Genomic DNA, 23,689 nt, shown 5'->3' with positions numbered 1-23,689 from the left:
ACCTCATCATCTGTTCTTGTTCTGTGTAGAAGAACATGTGTATACTTAAGCTAATAAAATGAAAATAGCTCCTACAACTGAACTGTAGCAGTTAATAAAATACTAAAGAACAAGTGGGGATATGACATCATCAGCTCACCTAATGAATATTCATGAAGACATGCCCCTAAACTGTTTCACACCGGAATAATGCAAATTTGTTATCTGATTTTGATCGAATTTTCTGCATTTTGTTCTAATTTTACTCTATCTACATGTATTGGATATGAATGTCTCCAGCCTGGACCGCCATCCCTTTAAACTGTTATTGCACATAATTATTACACATTTGTTATAACAACAAGTTTTATGAACAAGGGGCCTCTATTCATGCATGGATGATCAACATCTTAACTGTTTCTATAAAACAGTGCCCATTTTACAGTCATTGATTTGGGTATGCCCTTTTTTTTTTTCCGACGGCGGCGGCGTCAACACCAAATCTTAACCTAAGGTTAAGTGTTTGAAATGACAGCATATCTAAGTATAAGTATATGGACCTAGTTCATGAAACTTGGACATAGTCACATAAGGTCAATCAAGTATTACTGAACATCTTGCTTGAGTTTCACGTCACATGACAAAGGTCAAAGGTCATTTAAGGTAAATGAACTTTGGCTATGTTGGAGGTATGTGTTGAATTACCATCATATTTCTGTAAGTGTATTGGTCTACATGTAGTTCATAAAACATGGACTTACAATACAAGTAACCAAGTATCACTGAACATCTGTGCGAGTTTCAGGGGGGCGTTTCATGAAAGGACTTTGTCGGACTTTTTATCCGAACGGTTACCATAGGAACAGTGCCTCTCACCAATCAAAATTAAGGAAAGATGTCACATCTGACAACTTGTCAGATGATAATATTGATGAAACACTCCCCAGGTCACATGACCAAAGTCAAGGGTCATTTATGGCCATTGAGCTTAGTGGTAATTAAAAGATTGCTGTCATAACTTTCAAAGTTTATAGATATAGTGTATAAAATGTGGTTATAGGGGTAATCAAGTATCACAAGTTTTGGTCACATGATCAAGGTCAAATGTCAATGAACATAGTATTGTATCTTATGAACCGTGTTTTTTGTGAATGATTATACATGTAGTTTTCAAAGTCAGCACTGCTGCTATATTGAATCGCGTGATCAATGCAGGTGAGACAGCCAGAGGCAGTCCACTAGTTTTACTTATAAATTGATAATTAAATTCATAAATTTTCAAATTATGATATCTTTGAACTTAAGATATTTATTTGTTAGTGCAAATACTGTGTGTCTACTTCATTAGTGTTTGTTTCTTTGATGTGTTTTTTCGTACAGGCTGATCAACTCACTGAAGAGCAAATTGCAGGTAAATTTTTCAAAATTTATGTAGAGAAAACATGTTTGCATTATCCTTTTATAATGAAATTATTCTGAAATGTACTTTGGAACTACACTTCAATACAAATAATCTAAGATAAGAGTATGAAAATGTGCTATCATAATTTCTTAGGAATTGTCTAACTTGGATTGGTAATTATTACGAAATGAATTCTATTTGAATTCTATTTTGTCTTCAATGCCTTTATAGCCTATATTCCCATTTACATGTGATTTACTGATTTTTGTTGCATGACACATGATGCAGATTTCATTGAGTTTTCGCAGCAGACTGTAGACTATTTTGATATTATAGTTATTCTGATTTTGTGTGAAACTTTGTCAGTGAATTAGTACAAGTGATAGTCAACAAGATGTAGAAATTGGTGATAATTTCTTGTAAATTATATTTGTACAGAATTCAAGGAGGCTTTCTCCCTATTTGACAAGGACGGTGATGGCACCATCACTACTAAGGAGTTAGGCACAGTGATGAGGTCACTGGGTCAAAACCCAACTGAGGCGGAGCTTCAAGATATGATCAATGAAGTTGATGCTGATGGTAAGTTTTAAACAGCTCTGAATAGATATTTATAAAAGCTTGTGGAGATAAAGATGCAGTAAATCTCAACAAAAACATGAAATTTCACCCCACTTGTGTTTATTTCCTGCAAAAACTAAAACATTGTCTCAACTTGTATGGACTACATATAAATCCTATTGTCATTGTAGTAATGACTTCATTGCATGTAGTTACATGTAATCTGCTCTGGTTTTTCAAAGAATAAATGATGATCATTGATTTGGAATTTGTAGTTGCAGGATAAATAATTAATTGGTAAGGAATACCTTCTCTTTACCTCATGAAAAACACTTGTCATGGATAGTGGAGTAGCTTGTCACTTGGAGGCAGTTTCACCAAGTGCATGTCCCCTGAACACAATCTGACCAATGCGGTGATGTGTTATAAACTGCATGCAACTTGGATCTACATGTAGTGTGAATTTAAGTCACAATGTCACACTAAACTTTGTGAAATGAATGGTCAGGCTTACAAACAGCATAACACTTGAAACTTCTTTGAGTTGCTGCTTTGTCTTTTAATGAACCAGCACAATCTGTCATTGAGAAGTGAATACAAAGGTTGAAATCATATAATTTAAAGGGATGCTCTGGGATGAAAATATTTATATATCAATAAATAGAGTAAATTCACAGAGCAAAATGCTGAAAATTTGATCAGAATCGGGTAACAAATAAGTCATTGAATTTTAAAGTTTATCAATATTTGGTGAAAACAGTTATATGCACATGGTCATGAATATTCATTAGGTGGGCTGATGATGTCACATCCCCACTTTCCTTTTTCTAATTACATGAAATCATGTTTCATTTTTTCATACTTGTGTAAATGATGTGTCTCCGTTATGATCAAATACATGTAAGTTGCAGCAATAAATATCTTATGTACTTAATCAGTTGTCATTCCAATTGTTTTAGTTCTTGGTAGAAAAATGTTGAATAAACCTAATTTCATATGTAATAAAATACAAAGGAACAAGTGGGGATATGACATCAGCCCACCTAATGAATATTCATAAAGACATGCCTAGAACTGTTTCACCGGAATAATGCAAATCTTTAAATTTTATAACTTTGTTATTATCTGATTTTGATCAAATATTCAGTGTTTTGCTCTGTGAATTTTACTCTATTTTTTTAAATATAAATATCTCCAGTCTGGATCACCCCTTTAATACTCATGCAGACAAAAACATTTCTTTGAATACATTGGTACATCAGCACTGCTATTGATGTGAGCAGTGTGATTGGAATATCTGTGAAATGCATTATTCTTTGTTTGGCTTGCTGGGCTGTAAATCAATAATCATCTAGTGACAACTAGCAGACCTTGAGTCTTGAATGGGCTGTTGCTCAATTTATACTCTAGTATTTGTAAAAGAATATGAAAATTAAAATGAAGAAAAAATTCAATTGTTTTGCCATTGTAATATTCTGTTGCTCTCCATAATAGCCACATCTGTGTCTACCTTTTGTAAAATACAAGTAGAAACAGATTGTGGCTAATACAATATATAGGGGAAGGCGGGTAAGTTGTGACACTTTTTGCATTTTGCATGTTAGAAGTGATATGACTAGTAATATTGTAGAAATAAGTACCTTGCCTTTAAATTTGATTCTTGGGAAATCTTTTTCACCTATATATAACTTTCTACCCCCACACTGAAAGTCATTGTGACCTTTGAAAAAAAACAATGTTAAATGGCTCAACTTGCCCCATCTGTGGGTAAGTTGTGCCACCGTCTGGGGTAAGTTGAGCCAGGATGTCAAATTTTCATTTAAAGTATTTTCACTTGCTAATTCTCTATAAATACTAACATCTTGTAAAAAGCAAAAGAACTGTCATGTCAATTTGCTCCTTTCTGCCTGCATATCTATGGCTTTTTACATTTTAAAATTTTTTATTATACATCAACATTAGAATTACCATGGCTCAACTTGCCCCATGTTGATTTGGCTTAAATTACCCCAGTCCAAACTTATTGCGATATTTTCACATCCACAAATTTCTTATGCATTCATCATGTAAAAGACTATGACAAGAATGAGAATCCATACCTTGACTAACAATATTAATCTTATATCTATAATATATTTTAAGACATGTGTGGGTAAAAAAACACGTATCTATTTTACACCCTTTTTTACTTTTTAGGCTGAAATTTGTATTTTTCCCTCTAAAAAATTACTTTTTGTTTCAAAATTGAAAACGAAGTGGTGGTTAAAGGCTATTTAATGGGTTAATATACATGTATGGCACCACCACGATGTCTACTCATTCATTATTAGATTGGGGTGGTGGCTCAACTTGCCCCTATACTCAACTTACCCCGCCTTCCCCTACATGTGAAAGATCTATTCCAGTCCTTATGTACATGTAGAAGTTGGAGTGTGTGCATACATGCAGTCCTATTAATTTTAAGCTATCATTATTAGATACATGTGTAAGTGACTTGCCTACCTTGTTTAAATGAATGCCAGTACTAAATGAAAGCTGTGACGTAATAGGATCAGGTTTTCACATATCATATTTTTGTTCAATATTCAGATTTTTTTTTATTTGATGAAAAGTGTTTGGATGAATAAGAAATAATTTTGAAATAAAGATCCAATTTGTGTACTGTAAATTTTTTTTTTAAAGTTAAAAAAGGGAAAGTTTATCTAGCCTCTCAAAGCCTCATATTCCACTTTTATGCTACCATCTTTTCTATTTCAACTAGTGAAGATAAAACTAGTGACGATAATTCTGTCACAGTGTTTACATGTACCTTATCATTTTCTTTTTGTGACTGTAGGAAATGGAACGATAGATTTCCCAGAATTCCTCACGATGATGGCAAGGAAAATGAAGGAAACAGACAGTGAAGAGGAGATCAGGGAGGCATTCCGGGTATTTGACAAGGATGGCAATGGCTTCATCAGGTAATATTATACAAATTATACACATTTGTGTGTGGTGTGGCGATGCAGCACATTCGAAAGGAGTTTACATCTTATTGCGAATACCCAAGATGCCTGCATTGTCGGGGGGGGGGGGGGGGATAATCTGTAGCTTCTTATGCTTGAGCCAATCACTAAAACATGACCATGTAGGACATGTGTAATAAACTGGGAAGTTTGTATAATCCCATCTCATTTCCATTGGTCTTTCTTTTCCAATTTTGTGACTTTGGATTCTGAAACCAATTGATGTGAGGGGGCAGAGGGGCTATAACCTCTCTGTGATTGAACCAATCTCTTAAGTATTGACATACGTTTAGAAAAGATTATCCAAACTAGCATGTGTAAATATATTGTTCATTTTGATGAAGTGGTATTTGTGCAGTGCCCTTGTAAAGTTTGATAAGTTTCTTTTGGAACCCAGTTAACTTGTGATTATAATATAAATTTAAAAAAAATATTCTGGATTGTAAAATGATACTTTATAAAGGGCCCAATTCTTTTTCTAGTCCCAATACATTAAGCTTCTTTTCCTCTTTTTTCAAAGCATTTTGCATATTGCTTCCATGTTGCCCTCCAGCTATTTACATACCCGAATGTATGAATTTAATAAGTCCCAATTCTTCTAATGTTAATCATGAGACTACTGCCATCATGTTCACATAAAGTCCAATTTTATCCTCCAATTCCAGAGGAGACAAAGCATTGGAGGGGCACAGCATTGTTCACAAACAATACAGTGCCCCTCCAATGCTTTGTCTTCTCCGGGTCACAGTCCGCCACTGCCCTGGATCATTCAGGATGCAAGATTTAAGCTACCAGCCAGGGGTAATTCATGTATTTGCAAGCAATTTGCTTTCTCTGGACTGCAGGAATTATAACCTCCATATTTAGGACCAGCGAAATTGACAAAAGTGGGAAAGCTCGGCTATTCGATTCGCCGCATATGCTGCGTACGTGCAAGCTACCGCCAGGACCGTGGGCCTGCAAACCATGGCGATGGAGAGATTGGAGGGCAAACTCCTTATCCAATCGCCCTAGCCTGCAGCTTCTAGGCCGCAATTTAAGAAAGCTGTCCCTTTGTCGGACCCACTCTTCTTAAGCATTGTGCAGATATATCCTTGCACTGGATTTTTTTTTGGAATCTAACGAATCCATTATTGTCACACTCTGCTGTCTTTGCTTGAATTTACCTCGCTCAGTCTGTCAAACTTGCATATTATCTAATTGCAGCATGCATGTACACGATATACCCTCCTGGCACCCCGGCCCCTGGCCCACGCGGCAGGCTATTAGGGTGCTAGGTGTTTGGTGCAATCGATAAGCTTTGTCTAGTCCAGCTCGCATCCAGTGATAGCGCAGGCTGCGAATTTTCCGAATGTGTAGCCTCTGACTTCGGTCACTTTCACACGTTTTTGGACTCATTCTGAGATTGCTGGACTAGTCCGACGAACATGCATGACATACAAGGTTTGTGTACAAGTGAATAGGGCTTACGGAATTGCGCATTCTACAGTATCTCGTGATTGTTTTCCCCTTTAACACTAATTTTAGATCCACCAAATTCACTATGATCGGGGTGGCAATACAGGGGGTGGGGATAGGGCACTTACATGTATTCCTTTACCCGGTACTTTGTCTTTAATAGGTTCATCAGGGGGACCATTTCATGAGCAGTCTGACATCTGTGCCTCACTGTCAATTACAAATCAGAAAAGTTGCCAGAAAACAACTGTTAAAAAAAAATCTACAATCTACATACTTTTGAAAGTGTCTATTTTAATATGCATGTACACATTAATTTTGCAGTGCTGCCGAGCTTCGCCATGTGATGACAAATCTTGGTGAGAAGTTGACAGATGAGGAAGTTGATGAAATGATCAGGGAAGCAGATATCGATGGTGATGGCCAGGTCAACTATGAAGGTAATCTAATCAAATTGGGGATTTTTGCTTTTCATATACTCTTGAAGACCAAATTTACCCCAATTTTATTTGAGCTGAATAAAAGAGTGATATGTAAATAGTAGAAAGTCAGTTTAGTCAATTGAGAATGAGGAAGAATGGGAATTTTTAATTTGTTAATGGCCTAAATAATGTTTTAGGAGTAATGCACAGTGTATTAATCCTGTGCGTATTTGAAATTTAGTAAAGTGGTTCTGGATTGATCCTTGTTGAGTCCTGCTGTTTCAGCTTGGAAACGGTTGCAATGACAAATCAATTGTTTAGAAAATAAGTGATTAAAGAAATGATTCAATTGTATTTATCCAAAAAAAATCTTTTTTGAAGTAATTTGCAACACGGTAGGAAATAGAGATTAATTACTATTGGTATGCTTTATTTGGCCATTGACACAAATTTAACAAGCTTAATTGATTTTGAGCTTTTGAACATCAAAAGAAAGTGATAAGAATACTAGTAAGCCAGATTTGCCCACTCTGTATTCATTACTGGCTCTTCCTCGGTGTACAAATGAAGTTAAGCTTAGACATAATGGCCCAAATTCACAAAGGTGGTTTTAAAAACCCATCACTTGAACCCATGGTCTATGCTGATTTCATTTAGAAATTATGTTTAATTTTACCACATACCGGTATATTGAAATATGTCCAATGCTGATGGGTGCTTACGTCACAGTGCGCCAAGTTTACATGTTGCCCTGGATAAGCACGTTATTTTATTTCATGAGTCCACTTTATTGAAATTTTGAAATAGTGGAACTCGTAAATAAAATGGCTTGCTTAACCATGGCAACACTACATGTAAGTAGGTGTCGGTAAAGCGCACTGACAAAAGCGCATTTAGCATTGGACATTTTTAATATATGCAGTAAATTATGCATAATTTATAGTAAATTACGCATAATTTATAAATGAAATCTGCATAAACCACAGGTTCTACCAATGTTTCTCAAAACCTTTGTGAATTCAGGCCATTGTGTACCATGTACTTGGGTATCCACAAAATCATATGACCTCAATTGTTTGCAGCTTTTCATAAATATTTTTCTTTCGCTTTTCAGAGTTTGTAGCCATGATGACTTCAAAGTGAGAACTGTTTTCAAGGTCTTTCATTATTCACGTGCGTGCCACCTCCTATTTCAACGTTGCCACCTGTCATGGACTTCTCAACTATCCCCTTCTCCTTATATGGACAGACCTACATTGTAAACCTGCCATCTTTTCTACAATGCATGTAGCATGGCTGTATTGTCTTCTCTACACTTAAGTCAAGTTTATATGCTTTGAAACTGCGCATTCCATGCCAAGGATATTTCCCAGCTTTCCCTACCCGCAGCCATCTACCTATTAAACTTGTTACTCTTTCTCACCATGGAAATGTTCCAGGATGCTGTTTAGTGCTTATTGAGTACTCCACTCTGTCTCTTGGACCACTCTCTTAGATGCTTTCCCTTGTGCCTTGTAGCAATCCATATAAAACCCTCAAACAATGCACGCGCACCTTGTACAATTCAATTGGCAGCAATATCAATATTTAGGTTTTTTTGTAAGTATACTCTCCTGTATATAGAGAGCTCTATGATTGTGTAGAGTGATTTGGTAATTTCTTTTTAATTATTCATGATATTGACTGTTCTGAAAAGTAAACTTTAACAGGGTTTGTTTTGTGTTTTATTTCTGGTTGTTGCTCTTGCAATTGCAAGAACCATTTTTTCCCTGCAATTTATGTTTTTTCGCAAGATTGTGTGAGTTGCCAAAGGCAGAATTTTTTGCATTCCGTAATTTCATGTTTTATGTTTTCCATCATTTTTTGCAATCTTTCAATCTTGTTTACTGCATAAACCTTGAATTGGAGAAAAAAAAGAAATATATATGTTGCAAGCCTTTTGATAGGCCTTTTGCAGAAAGTTTTTCAAGTATGCAAAGTACAGTGATCATGTGGATTGTTCATGTAGATAAACTTCTGTATCATTTGTAAGAGAAGACGTTCCCTTTGGGCTAAATCTCTGAACGAAGTGATTTTATATTAAACGTGCCATTATGACATGAAATGCATGAGTTATGCAATGGAGCTGATACACAAAAGGAAAAAGCATGATGAATCCATTTTTGAATGACAGCATTTGGTTTTCATGGGGAAACAGTTGAGCTCAACTAAAATTTGATTTATCTTTTTGTACTTATTTACTTCTTGGTGTCTCCTGATAGTGCTTATAATTTTTTTCAAGACTTCCTAAACAGTCTTTCCTTGATTACATAGCTTATAACATATTACCTACATATGTTTACATATCAACCGATAATGTGTTTGTCAACAAACATGCATACAATACAGTAGTTGTATATATATAATAGCTGTATGTGATTTCTTTGAGTCATATAAATTGGGCTCGGCTCATATTTATAGATATGGAAGATGTACTGTATTCTACTCATAGATTAACTTAAGACAATTCCTAGCAAACTATTTAACAAAAGTTCATTGATATCATTTATGCATGAATATCAATTATGTCTGGATTAATCAGTGTTCACTGTTTCGTTACCAGTTTTCGAATATAACATAATATTGGTATTATCATACAGGTACATGTACAATTAGAAGCAGCTCAACAATACTAATCATATACTATTGAAATGTAAAAAAATTGTGTTGTCTCTTTTGTTAGCTGTGATCCATTCTTGTTAATTACTGAGCATGTGCAGTTAAAGTCCACAATGCTATCAAATTGGCTTTAAAAATATATATATACAGGCCAAAAGTTAACATACACCCATCATGACCCATGGAATTCAGTTCAATTTGTTCACTTGCCAAACATCGTAAAGTTGACTATATCTTCAGAAATATAGATACTACCATGATGAATTTGGTATCAAATGAAAGAGCGTATTAAGCCATTTCATGTGGAATTTTCTTTGAAAAAAAAAGGAATATTCGTGCGGAATGTATTCTATTATATTTTCAAACATCGTTTCATAGAAACATATAAATGTCATATCTGATTATATTACATTTTCTATCATATGTCACCACTGAACAAAAAGTGTAATCTGAAATGTTTGTGTTGAGAAGTAACTAGCACAAATAGGATTTTTTTTCTTTGTCAAGTTTAAAATATGAAGATTTTTTGGGGAAAATGACACCTAGATATTTTTCAGATGACAAAGCAATGTGATGAAAGGGCATAGCATACTCATTTGTTTAATACCAAATTCGTCATGATACACTGTATCACAAATATTTTATTAGATGCAGTAAATTTGAAGACGTTTGGCAAGTGTCAACTTTACTTTGAAATTCCATGGATGTATGTAAAGTTCTGGCCTCGACTGTATATTGAATGTGACAAATCCATCAAAGTTGTGAATTTTAAGTTTTGATATTGAGTAAAATTGAGAGCAGCACCAATATAAATTTCATTAACAGTATTGCCTTGTTCTCAGACAGTTGAAATTAGTTATTCAGCGGTGTCCGTATGAAACCGGTAGTCACACATGTTTGTGTATACTTGAATTGTTCAATCATGATCCAGTAAATGGAAACTTAGTGGAATTTACATGACGTATGTGGGAAAACTGCTCACAATTGACTTAAAATCAAAACTTTGATGTATAAAAGCTAATTAAAAAGGAGTACATGTGTATCTGCCTCGGTCAAATCTTATGGAACCTCAAAAATAATTAGGCAAAATTCGGCTAAAATTTCCTTTAAGTAAATCAAATATTTTTCACTCTTAAAAATATGCTCTTCAACTTAGATTCTCCATGATTTGGGGCAATGTTTCACATTAAGAGGCCAACTTGCATTGAAAAGTATACATGATATGTATATCAATAGCATGTATATATTAGTATAGGTGAGGGGGAATGTTCAGATTGTGCTTAATGCATGGAACTTGGCACGCATGATCAAAATGACATTCTAAAAATTATCAGGGGTCTTGCCAAAATGAACTCAAATAGTATAGCCATGGTCACTAGGAAATAAAATATCAACCAATACATAGGATGGCTATGGACCAATATTATTCAATAGTTATCTGTTATCCTATAAACACCATTTTGCAATGGTGTTACCATGGTAACGGCATATTACGACAATGTGTAAACATCTTGCGGATGGAACTACATTTTACAACATATGCTCACAAAATTTAGCGGACACAAAGGTCTTGAGCTAAAGATGTGCAAGACACATTTTTCGCATTTCTCAGAAATTGTGTTGCCATGGTTACCACATATTACAGTTATTAAAAAAGGCTTGGAAAACCCATTGCAGATCAAACTACTTCCCCAGTTTTTAGCCAGTGCTCATAGAAGTTGGCACACTTCTTAGCACTTCTTGGCACACTTAGGATAAAGACGTGCAAGATTCATTATCCAAATGTTTTGGAAAATACCTAACCATGGTAACACAATAGGGCGTACAAATGGGGGAGGGGGGGGGTGAGTCCCCCAGAAGTCTCTAATAACTAAGGAGACGGGTGGAACCCCTAATGCAGTCTTGTCTGTATTACGTCATTGAATATAACGGTAGTGCTGACTTTGAAAAGATGAATAATTGCACAAATAGCACCATTCATATGATAATAAAAGACTAGCTTCATCTACCCCAAATGACCATCATGTGACCTGAAATCCGTGCAAGGTGATCGGTCTAACTTGATTTCCCTTATGTCATCTATATACTTTGAAAGTTATGGCTTTTCAAAAACTTAACCTATAGGTATGTTGATTCCCCGAACCTGGTCAAAGTTCATTGACCTTAAATGATCTTTGACCTTGATCATGTGACCTTGCTCTCTGGCAGGATCTTAATACTTTACTATAGTTTACTATTAAAAGTACGTCCAAATTTCATGTAATAGGTCTGGTCCATAATACTTAAGTCATGACATTTCAAGAAATTAACCTTGGTTAAGATTTCAATACGATGCCGTCGTCACCGCCGTTTTGTTGCTGACGAAAACGAAAGAAAAGTGAAAGGAGAATGATGAAATATGATATCTGAATATTCTGTCAAAACCTATTACAAAATTAGATTTTTGTATGAGAAATGTATAAGATTTTGACTTCGCAATTCGTTCGCCCGCAGCTTTCTTAAAATGTTGCCTCTTACACTATGCCTCTCAAAATGTCTGACTTTTTACGCTAGTGAATGTTGACATTGATCAAATCAATTCCGTTACTAAAACAGAACAGTATTTGCCGTAACTGTACAAAAAATACAATTTTTAATTTTTCGTTAATCTCTAAATATATTTTCAAAGACTGTTTTTCATTTCATTTTGCATCAATGTACTATTTTCCATGGTTTGGGAAGTTTATATTGTGGTCTTGGATGGCATATTAATTTTCCTTAAGGTACCCAATTCCTAATCATTATAAAGACAACTTTTTCCATTCTTATCTCAACTGTTACCAACCAATGAGTAAATTATTTTTTTTTCATTAGCATATTTCTAATATTTAATCTAAATTTTCTCCTCTTGGTTTAAAAAGAAACTGTTTTCGACACCATTCAGTCTTCCAACCACTTAAAATTTAATTCGTTCGCTAGCATATTGATATGCGTGGTCAGTCCAACTGCAATTTAGTAGTTAATGTCACACTTAAAACCTTATAACAGGCTTCCAAAAAGAAATCACTATTATATAGGCCTTCACTGTCACCACCAAATGTGATAACATAATGTACATATTGTTTAGTAACCCCATATACAGTACATAGAAAAATTGTGTGGATGACGAAATTTGGAATTTCCAGTTTAACAATATCCCCCATATCCCCCACTGGTCGGACCATATTTCACCACTGGTTTTTATGTTGCTATACAGTGCGTATCAAAAAACGAGACAGTTTTGAAAAGTCTATAAAAAATTTGTTTCAAGTAATTTTATCTATATTTTGTTGTTAATAGATGCTCTGAGATCTTATCTTTGAAATGCCATTTAAAAAAACAAATTTTGTTTATGCTTGAGCGAACACGTGACTTTTTTCGGGGGTTCAAAAAGAGGCTTGCGCCCAAATTGAGAAATTAGATGATTAGAAATGAGAAAATTAGATGATTAGAAATGAGAAATTAGATGATTAGAATTTTGGCTAATCAGTAGACTTCCTCTTAATCTTTTCATTATCTTTGCCATAATTTTCGAATTATCCTGTCAAATTTCATTCACAAATTTATTTATCTGAATTATTTTGCTTTTCATTTTACCTTTGGATTTTCCTTCATAAGTAAGAAAAGAAGCCTTTTTGTCAACCCAAGTACGAAGATTTGCATTATTATTAATTGGGAGAATTTGTAATTATTCAAATCCTTTTATTATGTGAAACAAATTATGTTATGGTACCTATAAAAGACATGAATCCTATTTTCAAGGGGTTATTGATTCATTCACCAAGTTTAATAATGTGCTTGACAGGACAAACAGGAAAGGATTCACGTCTTTCAATGGCAATGGTGTATTGAGTCAGTTTTGAAGGAGCAAGATGTGGTAGATCGGGTAAAATGTATTAAAAAGTTGTGAAGCGAGCAAGCAAAAATTTTCACTTTTTTATTAAAATATCAAATTTTATGATTTTGACATAATATTCAGAAAGTGATATCATATTTCACTCTGTATGTTTTCTGTTATTTTCCTTTCCATTTTTGTTTTCTTGGTCATGATTTTTTATGAGGGGGGAGGGCGCACCGAGCCCCCATCCATCAGTATGCCACTGTTCAAAGGCACCATAATCTTTGTAGCACACGATGAAAGGATTTGAAAAAAAAACACGCTCTCCCACACTTCGGTTAAAAATTGTTCATGCCTAAATAAGGAATATTCAAAGCTTAAAACATATTTAAAAGGAACAACAGAACTATTCAAGCAAATAAGTAGATTTGGAAATGAATTTTCACCGCATAATTCGAAAATTATGGCAAAGATAATGAAAAGGTTAAGAGGAAGTCTGTTGATTAGCAAGAAGTCCGACCATCATAATGATTTATCATTTTATGTCATTTTGGCGCAAGCCTCCTTTTTAACCCCAGACAAAAACATTCCACGTTCGCTCAAGCATGAACGAAACTAAAGGAAAATGTATAAAGCATGTTAATATCATTTTTTTTATAAAGACATCTTTTCATGTATAATGTGTCGGTGGATCATAATGGTGTACAAGCATTTGGTCTCTAGTCAGATAGAAAACATACCACGTGAGCTACATGGCATATTGGTTTTCCACTGCACTTGCCACTTGGTCAAATTACTAAGTGAAAATTTGGTTCATAAACAGTTAAATTAATTCATCCATATTGAATTATTCTGTAATATAAAGTGGATAATAGACAAAATGGGTGTAACTTTAATGAAATGGGGGGGGGGGGGCGATCGCCCCACCAATGAAAATATTGGGGGCAAACATATAATTTTGCCCCCCAATAATTCCGGATATGCATTTAAAAAAAACAAGATTGTAATGTTCAGCAAGCGAGATGGAGATACACAACTCGTTCTTTATTAAAATCGTGCTCAAAATGTCCGCTTTTCAGATTGGAATATAAAAATTTTCCGCTCGCGCTTCGCGCTCGCATCATTTCTGTAGCAAAAACCCATACTTTTCATGATTAAATAGGTGATTGTAAATGTCCCGTTTTCAGTTCTAAGCCTCAAAAGAACTCCTGCTTCGATTTGCAATCATCTTTTCTTGGATATATATCTTGTTCTTTATCAAAAACGTCCATTAAACTGTCATTTTTTTCAGATCGAAATATCAAAGTTTTCAGCTCGCGCTTCGCGCTCACATCTATTCTTCTTTTAGATACAAATCTTAATCATTGGTACCAAAAATGCTTAGAATATCAAGTTTTCAGGTCAGAATATAAAGAAATTTCAGCTCACTCTCGGCACTCGTACTATCTGTGTAGTGAGATATGTATCCTCCTCATGAGTTACTACACACAGTCCTAAACAAGCACGCTTTTCCTGTCAGTATACTAAAAAAAATCAGCTCGCTCTTCGCGCTCACATTAATTTGTTGTTCATGAGATACGTGTCTGTGTTTCATGAGTCATACTTACACACACACACATATATATCTTTGTGTGTGTGGGTGAGGGTGTGTGTACGATCGCGAGCGCCTTTGGAACGTTAATGATTTGCCCTCCCCCATTTGAAAAAGGATCGACGCCCCTGATCATGTCTGGTGAAGTATTTTAACATGCAATGTCAATGGTTTATACCCACTTGAGTACTCATAAAGCATAATACCACATTAACTACTCGCAATTAAGTATACACTAGTCTAATACCCACTTTGTCAGATTACTAAATGAGAATTTGGTTCATAAACATTTCAAGTACATGTAATTCAACCATATACAGGGCTGTCAACAATTAAGAAAAATGTAGGGCAGGCAAAATTGACATTATGAGCAATGTGCGTCGGCTCTATAGGCTACATATATTTATTACCTCGTCTAAGAGATACCACTGGCACGTATATGAAATTATGACTTTTAATTAAAAATTATGACTTTTGAGCTGCTTGATTACTATTTTTACTTTAGAGGTTGGCAGCTCTGTATATATAGGGGGAACAAAATGCTGATATGCCAGTGATAGTTTGCGAGTCATTATGGAGAGGAGAGTGGAATTTGTCCTGTTAATACAAATGAAAAAAAATCGTATAAATAAAGTGACAAGCAACTACGAATACAATTATCAAAGGGAAAAAGGCAGGGGCTTTTGTTTTGGAAGAGAAGCTTACAACTTAAGAATGCGCAATAATCACATTGTACTTATTGCATTTGAAATGTTAGACAGGGAAAGGACAATTATGAGACGAAAGTGAAAGATTCACTGAGAAAATTGGACACTTATTCACAATATGTGAAAAGGAATTAAAGGGAAAATTTAATAAGCCGTTTACTTTTATTGAAAATTTTACTTATGGAAAATTAATTTACTACGATAATCGGGAACCACTTTCATATCAAGGTATTCATTCTAGTCCACAAGACGTACGGAAAAGGGGTTGATTTTTCACGAACGGTTGTGATCGATATATACGCACGTACAGTAAAAAGGGTAAATGATTTCTAAAATCACGGGGGGGGGGGCGTGAAGCGGTATATTTTTCAACAGCCTTGGTTCGTTAGTCTGGAAATGATATTGATTTCTTTGAGTTACAAAAAAAAACGGTGTTGTGAACTTGTGATTAAAAATAAGAGGATACTATGCAATAATAGTTTCGACGGAGGATGATATAGGCCTATGTGTACATGGTGGTCAAAGCATATCTCTGAGCAATTAATGCCAGAGAGAATGGTTTAAGAATGTTGGGGACTGCATGTGTGTTGGTAACAATCATGTGAATAACCTCCAGACAATGGATTTTTTTAGGGGAAGAGGTGTCATTTTTAACATGTTTAACAGCTTCTGCTGGTTATGATTAAAAAAATCATAGGACGAAATGCCCTTTTTCAAAGTGGAACATGTCCTTTTTCCAAATTGAAATGTGATCTTTTTCGAAATTAAACACCAGCCCTTGTTAGGAAATCACCCTTTTTCGGGCTCGCCTCAGTTATTGTGTATTGAGGTACCCTGTTTCTGGTTAAAATGCTATCCAGTTTTCAGGTTAGAATGTCATAAATTATCAGCTCGCGCTTCGTGCTCACATTATTCGATTGGTTAAATATGTATCCTATTCATATGTCACTAAATTTTTTTATCGTCCTTAGCAGGTTCCGCTTCTGGTCAATGTATTAAAAATTGCAGCTCGCGCTTCGCGCTCCGATCGCATTAAATCTTTTTCATGATTACAAGAACTGCTTTAAATTTTGTCTAATTTTTATTTCTTATCAAAATGTCCAAAAGTTTGAGCTTGCATGCGATTAGCACTCGCAACATCTCACGAGGATGCCCTTTTCACTGTATGGCCTATTTAGCCCCATAATTGACCAAAAGCGATTTTTTTAAACTTCAGATTAGGAAGAATTCCAAACCGCGTAAAAAGCCTAAATATACATATCTTATGATAATAATAATAATCAGAAATCAATTTAAAAGATGCCACAAAATGATTAACGAACAATTTTTCTTTTTCTGATTAACAAACGTCGAGGTATATGCAATTTACGGGTTTCGGAATTACCAAGTGTCTGGCCCCCCGTTTTTTTTTACCTATTAGGCCACCCCCACCGATTCGATAAAAAAAGAGAACACCAATGAAGAGGGCGATTTAATTGTTGGTAAAATGCTTGGATGTTATGCCCCCCCGACAAACCCCGGGGGGGCCACTTCCATTCACGAGTGGATACCATGCGCGACCATGGGGTCTCGAAAAGCACCCTAAACACGTAATTTCCATATTCTGAAAATGCACCCCTTAACAAGTATTGGCGTGTGAAACCCTACCCTTAACAAGTATTCGAAACAAAACGATACTCTTGGCAAATATTCCCTTCGGTCGTCGGCTTTACCTTATTTGATTTAGTACGACCCCACCTTCTACACCCCGCGCAAATCGGACTCTAAAAAACACGTAGTGTTGGGGCAAAAAGGACATCCTTTATAAGACATTTTAATTTTGTCTCATCATCCCCGCAAATTCGACCCTAAACACGTAATTTTCCTAGTGAAATAGATACCCTTTTTTCATTATTTTTGCGTTTTTGACACCCTTATCACGTTACGTACGTAACGTGCCCTATCGCGAAAAAGACATCCTTTTTACGTGTTTTTTTGGTCGCGCATGGTATCCACTCGTCAATGTAAGTGGCCCCCCCGGGCGAGAAACATGAATACGGCTACATCTGTTATGACGTTGTAAATTTTGGTACTATTTTTTATGAAGAGGAAGAATACTATCTGAGGTACTTCGGTCACGACTCCAATCGCGAAATAAAAAAAAGATATGGGTTTATAATGGTAGAATTAAGTCGACCAGCATTATTACGTTAGGTCCCTGGTTGCACTGCACGGCATTGTCGCGTTTACACTCGGAGTTATAAAGCCATATCAAATTTCGCGCTTAGATGGGGGAGCTAGACTTCTACCAGGTTGACCCTGGCGGCCCTTGGAACCATTTTTTTACAGGGGGTGCTGATATAAAATTAAAATAAAATCACTAACAAGAATGAGGTTATTTTGGTTAAAATTGTCCATTTATTCACACCTACCAGACTCGATAATGAGCTGAAATTAAACTCTTGGTTGATTGTTCATAAGCTTATTTTGAACATGAAAAAATACATAATATGATTTTTACAAAACAAGTTAATTATTATGACAGAATAAATGTTTTACTAGATAACACCCCTATTACTAGATCATTGAAATTCTTATAGGTGTAATAATCGATAGTACATTACCCGGTAGGATGCGAAAGATATTGTATGTTTGATTTTGCCAGCGCCATAATGAGGCTGCGATGAATGCAAGGAATGCTCCCCAGGGAGTGGAAATTGTGCACTTTTCGTGCGGGATTGAAATGAATCCAATGACCGGGGTAATAATATGCTGTAACGCGCTTTGGGCCATTCTGGGAAAAGCGCTTTATAAAAATTGGCTATTATTATTATTATTATTATTATCATGGAATAATCATATTGACAATATTTGTACTAAAAATTTATAAACATATATTATACAAACTCAATTATTCCTCCGACAATTTTATAACGCCTTAATATCATCTTACCTCCAATACTGCAATATTACATGGGGTTCTTCTTATAAGACGTATTCCATGTATAGATTAATACGATTACAAAAAAGGCTATTCAATTTTTTTTTCATTCCGGTTACCTTGCTCACACTAAACCATTATATTTTCTCTCTTAAAAATCTTGAACATATTTGATCTATGCTGTTTCAACTTGGCTATTTTTATGGACATGTGTTACAAAAATCTAATATTCCACCAAGTCTTCCTGATAAGTTTTCTTTTAATGACGATTTCCATTCATTATAGTACACGCAGTACCTCTCATTTACACTTACCATTGACGAGAACTATAATGTTGCTAAAAAAATTTTTTTTCAAAGGTCCAATCATTTGGAATAACATTAATTTATATTTAAAATATAGCTCTTCCCTTTCCATTTTCGAAAGGAGACTAAAATAATATTTAATTGATAACCACAATATTTGATTCTACACAGGCTTTTCGTTACTTTGATTAGATTTTTTAAGGTGCTATTGTAAAGTTGTATAAGTATTTTCTTCTTTTTATGGCAGCACCATTAAGGCTTCACTGCCTTCTAAAATGTCTCCTCGTTTCATTAATTACATCTATTTCTTGTATATTTCTATATCAATATGTTTGTAAATGTTATTTTAATCTATGAATGAAATAAATGCATGTGAATGAAAAAAAAAGAACTTCCAGGGCCGCTGTCTACAATACACGCAGCTGCACCCCTAGGAAAATCCTTCTGCACCCCACTTCCCAGGGCCATGGGCTGACCTGGGAAAAATATGAATATTAAGACGGCAGCGTCCTTGCAGGTCTCTCCGGTCTACATAATTAATAATCTTTTCAATATCGATGGGCTCTCCACCAATCCAGGGAGAGGGGGCATGGGGCAACTTCCATTTGCTAGTGGATACCATGCGTGTCTATGCATGGGGTTTTAAATAGCACCTTATAGAACAGGCACGTATTTTCAATCGGATCTGAAAACACACCCCTCAAAATAGTTACGCTTTCCGTACGCTTTACAAGTAATTTGGTGAGAAACCTCCTGTGCATGATTTGCAAGGAGGATCAGCTCGGGTAGATCGGATCCGAAACAGGGAGTGTAATTGGCGCAAAACTTATATTTTTTTATCAATACCTCTGTACGTTATGTACGTAAAAGCATGGTCACACCGCCCGAGCGTTGTTGGAGCGGTCGTGGAGCGGAGAGAAAAAAAATCATCACCGCTTGAACCCGTTCACCATTTTCGATTTCGATTGTTTTTATTTTGTTCTCGATTTTTGTTTTGATTTTTTCCCCAATTTTGTGAGCGAAATTCGACCCCCTCTCCCTACCGCTCCACGACCGCTCCAACAACGCTCGGGCAGTGTGACCAGGCCTTTAACGTGTCGCATCTTGAAATAGATACCTTTTTTATCTACTTGCCAATGGAATTCACCACTCTTCAGTGACTGAATAAAGAAGGCTGCGCACTGCGGCGCCGTAGGGTATTTTGATAGGGGACACGTATTTCCCCCTCTGACTCACTAGCGTACCTACGGGGGGGGGGGGGCAGAGGGGGCAGTCTGCCCCCCTGACGAGTCACAACCCATACAAAAGACATATCCCTGTCTCCCTGACGAGCTTGAATACCAATTTTGTCCCCCCTGACGAGCTTGAAGACCTTTTTTTTTTTTTGCTTGTCAAATATTTTTCGGGTACGATTGAAGAGCTTTTTGATTGAAGACCCTTTTTTTTTGCTTGTCAAATTTTTCGACCGGTTTTGCCCCCCCCCCTTGTGGAAAATCCCAGGTACGCCACTGCTCTGACTAGGTCTCAAATATCAATATTCATGTTTCTTCATCTTAAACCTTACCAAGCCATTCCATGACGGTAATCATTGGAATATAGTAATTTGCGTTAAATAGCTATAATAATGATAATAATTATGATAACAATAATAATAATAATGTCGGGCAGTTCTCAGACAAGCTCTCGAGTTGTCGAGAACAACCTTTGTCTAAAAGTATGGAAATTGAATAGGTTAGGAGACATCAAGCAATGTGCATAGGCGGATCCAGCTTTTGGCGAAAGGGGGGGCGCACTGCCGAGCGGCGCACATATTTTTGCACTTCACCGGCGCCATAAAAGAAAATGTTGAAAAAGAAAAGGGGTAATGCCTGACCCTGTCCAAACACGCACACGCACACACACACACATGCATATATATATATATATATATATATGACTCATATCATATAGATATATATGACTCATGAGATAGAGACACATATTTCACCGACAAATTAATGCGAGCGCGAAGCGCGAGCTGAAATTTTTAAAGTATACTGACCTGAAAACAGGAAAAAGGTGCCTGTTTAGGACTGTTTGTAGTAACTCATGAGGAGGATACATATCTCACTACACAGATAATGCGAGTGCCGAGGGCGAGCTGAAATTTACTTATATTCTGACCAGAAAGCTTGGTATTCTAAGCACTCTTGGTACCAATGATTAAGATGGGTATCTAAAAAAAATGCGAGCGCGAAGCGCGAGCTTAAAATTTTGATATTTCGATCTGAAAACATTACAGTTTAATGTACGTTTTAATAAAGAACAAGATTATATCCAACAAAAGATTATTGCAAATCGAAGCGGGAGTTCTTTTGAGGTTCAGAACTAAAAACGGGAATTCTATTCACCTATTTAATCATGAAAAGTATGGGGTTTTGCTACAGAAATGATGCGAGCGCGAAGCGCGAGCTGAAAAATGTTATGTTCCAATCTGATAATTTGAGCACGATTTTTAATAAAGAACGAGTTGTGTAGCTCAATCTCGTTTGCTGATTTCTGTGTAACATTACCATCTTATTGTTTTTGCACATTCGGAATTATTGGGGGAGGGCAAAACGATCATTCTTGACCGCGGCGCCGATCTAGATTTGGTTAGCAATAGGCCCTTCTTCATTATTCTACCGGCGTTTATTTATTGAAATCAGGGGACGCTGATCATTCTTGACCGGCGCCGATTTAAATTTAGGTGGCGCCGGTTAAGACAAAGGCAGCGCCGATTTGTCTTGACCGGCGCCGATTTAAACAAGTAGTACTGATTATTTTTACCGACGTTACGTAAGATTCAGGCAGCGGCAATCCATAATCGACTGGCGCCGATCTAGAACCAGGAGGCGCCGATTATTCTTGACTGGCGCCGATTTTAACCAGGTGGTGCTGATTATTCTTGACCAGCCCCGATTTAGATATAGGTGGCGCTGATTATCCTTGATCGGCGCCGGTTAAGAACTCAGGCAGCGCCGATTTTTCTTTACCGGCGCCGATTTATAACCAGATGACGCCGATTGTTCTTGTCCAGCGTCGATTTAGATTTAGGTGGCGCTGATTATCCTTGATCGGCGCCGGTTAAGACTCTGGCAGTGCCGATTTTTCTTGACTGGCGCCGATTTATAACTAAATAGCGCTGATTATTCTTGTCCGGCGCCGATTTAGATTAAGGTGGCGCTGATTATTCTTGATTGGCGCCAGTTATATGCAGGCAGCGCACTGCTACCGGCGAAGTTGTTGGGAAAAGGGTAGTTAAAAGAAAAAATAAGGAAGATGATATGATTACGCTTTGCTGGGGATAGTCTTTCCTTTACTGTTGCTAATGTTATATCAGTGTATAATTTTTTTTAAGCAGCGCCTTTTCCCTTTCTTTCCTTTATTTTTAATTTTTCAAGCGGCGCCTTTTCTTTCTTTTACTTTTTTTATTTTCTTTATTTTGAGCGGCGCCTTCGGCGCCGCTCAAATATTAGGGGGGGCGCGCGCACCCTGCGCACCCCCCCTGGATCCGCCGATGATGTGCAGATCTATATACAGGGTGATTCCGTTTTTATTAAACTGTAGCAATTTCATAATCGGGACGGCGTCTGTAAGCACTTTTATATAACATCAGTAATGCGAGGTCCATCTTTTATTTTCTCACATTGTTTTCTCTTCGCCACTTCTTGAAAAATCAAAGGACATGGTCATTCATTGCACTATTCCTTGAAGCGCTATTTTTATAAAGAAAAATATATTCCAAGTATCATTACAAGTGTATTTTTTATACATGAAACATACATATTCAATCATTTTGGGGCCCAAAATTTATGTTAATTTCAGGCAAGGTAGTCTGATCAATATAGAAACAGTCAGATAGTGCGAGCATGCAGCGCGAGCTAAAAAAAGAAGAAGATATTCAGATATTAAAACGGGACATTTTACTTAGCATTTTTTTCAAAATACATTTGTAAATCAAACAAAGTAATAAAAGCTCGACAGGCCAGCTAGGTTGACTTCAAAACTTGAAATTTTAAGCTTCATTAATCCTTTTAAGCAAGATAATTATTCAATTTATTTCACTTATTTATTCCATTTTCATTCGAAACATATACAAAGTAATGTAAATCCTAGTATACAATTTTACAGACGAACATTTTTACTTCGTAAAAAAAACCGCAGTATAAAATTGAGCATTAATGGAAATGAGGGGGGGGGGGGGGTGGTTCATTAAAAGCAAAGCTTGCAAAGTGAGGATCCCCCTTGGAAATGCAAAGATATCGAAGACTTGCATTATTATTTAATGAAATAATTTTACATAATGACGTCGTGATCACGTGAAAGATTTTTAAAAAATATATATTATCAAGTTTTTTTTCTCCTCTTCTTCTTTTCTCCTCTCCTTTCCCTTTTTCTTCAGTGCTTTGATTTTTCTTTCTTCCCCCTTTCACCCCTTTTCCGCCGCCAATAGTGGGGGGGGGGGCGCTCAATATCCGCCTATGCTTTCAGGGAAAGAGCATGGACTATACACAAAAGCTGTGCAGGCCAGTGATTGTTTTAAATTTACATTTGCCTTTTAAGACCCCTGCTTCAACATGATTTTGAAATATTGCCATTTTTTAGGTAAGAGTACAGGATAGGGGACATCCACTTTGAATGTTCCTTAGGCCTTTCAAAAAAATAGGACAAAAGGGTAATTGCCCAAACTTCCATTATTCGTGACTATAGTGGGTAGAGCCCCCAAAATGCAGAAAAAATTGGCAGGGGAAAAAAATGAAACGCAGAGAAAACCGATGACTAGAAAAAGAAAAGGAAATGG

At 36.2% G+C, this 23,689-nt stretch overlaps 1 protein-coding gene across 1 annotated transcript; it reads left to right on the top strand.

Annotated features, from left to right (window-relative positions):
- The first annotated feature begins 1,285 nt into the window (after nucleotides 1-1,285).
- LOC121419026 (calmodulin-beta-like) lies at nucleotides 1,286-9,515 on the top strand. The gene is made up of 5 exons (XM_041613285.1): nucleotides 1,286-1,390; nucleotides 1,820-1,963; nucleotides 4,779-4,905; nucleotides 6,733-6,848; nucleotides 7,945-9,515. Exons 1-5 carry the CDS (start codon nucleotides 1,342-1,344, stop codon nucleotides 7,971-7,973), a joined length of 465 nt encoding a protein of 154 aa, XP_041469219.1. The 5' UTR covers nucleotides 1,286-1,341; the 3' UTR covers nucleotides 7,974-9,515.
- Nucleotides 9,516-23,689: the final 14,174 nt, after the last annotated feature.

Source organism: Lytechinus variegatus, chromosome 7, assembly GCF_018143015.1.
Source record: "Lytechinus variegatus isolate NC3 chromosome 7, Lvar_3.0, whole genome shotgun sequence".
NCBI classification, from domain to species: domain Eukaryota; kingdom Metazoa; phylum Echinodermata; class Echinoidea; order Temnopleuroida; family Toxopneustidae; genus Lytechinus; species Lytechinus variegatus.
The sequence above is the reverse complement of the archived record's forward strand: the minus strand, read 5'-3'. Positions and strand labels throughout refer to the sequence as shown.

What these genes read in the sequence shown, in the direction of transcription:
- LOC121419026 (XM_041613285.1), top strand. Translation starts at nt 1,342, where the DNA reads ATGTGTTTTTTCGTACAGGCTGATCAACTCACTGAAGAGCAAATTGCA. An exon ending in CACTGAAGAGCAAATTGCAG is followed by an intron (nt 1,391 to 1,819) that starts GTAAATTTTTCA and finishes ATATTTGTACAG; the next exon opens with AATTCAAGGAGGCTTTCTCC. An exon ending in TGGCCAGGTCAACTATGAAG is followed by an intron (nt 6,849 to 7,944) that starts GTAATCTAATCA and finishes TTCGCTTTTCAG; the next exon opens with AGTTTGTAGCCATGATGACT.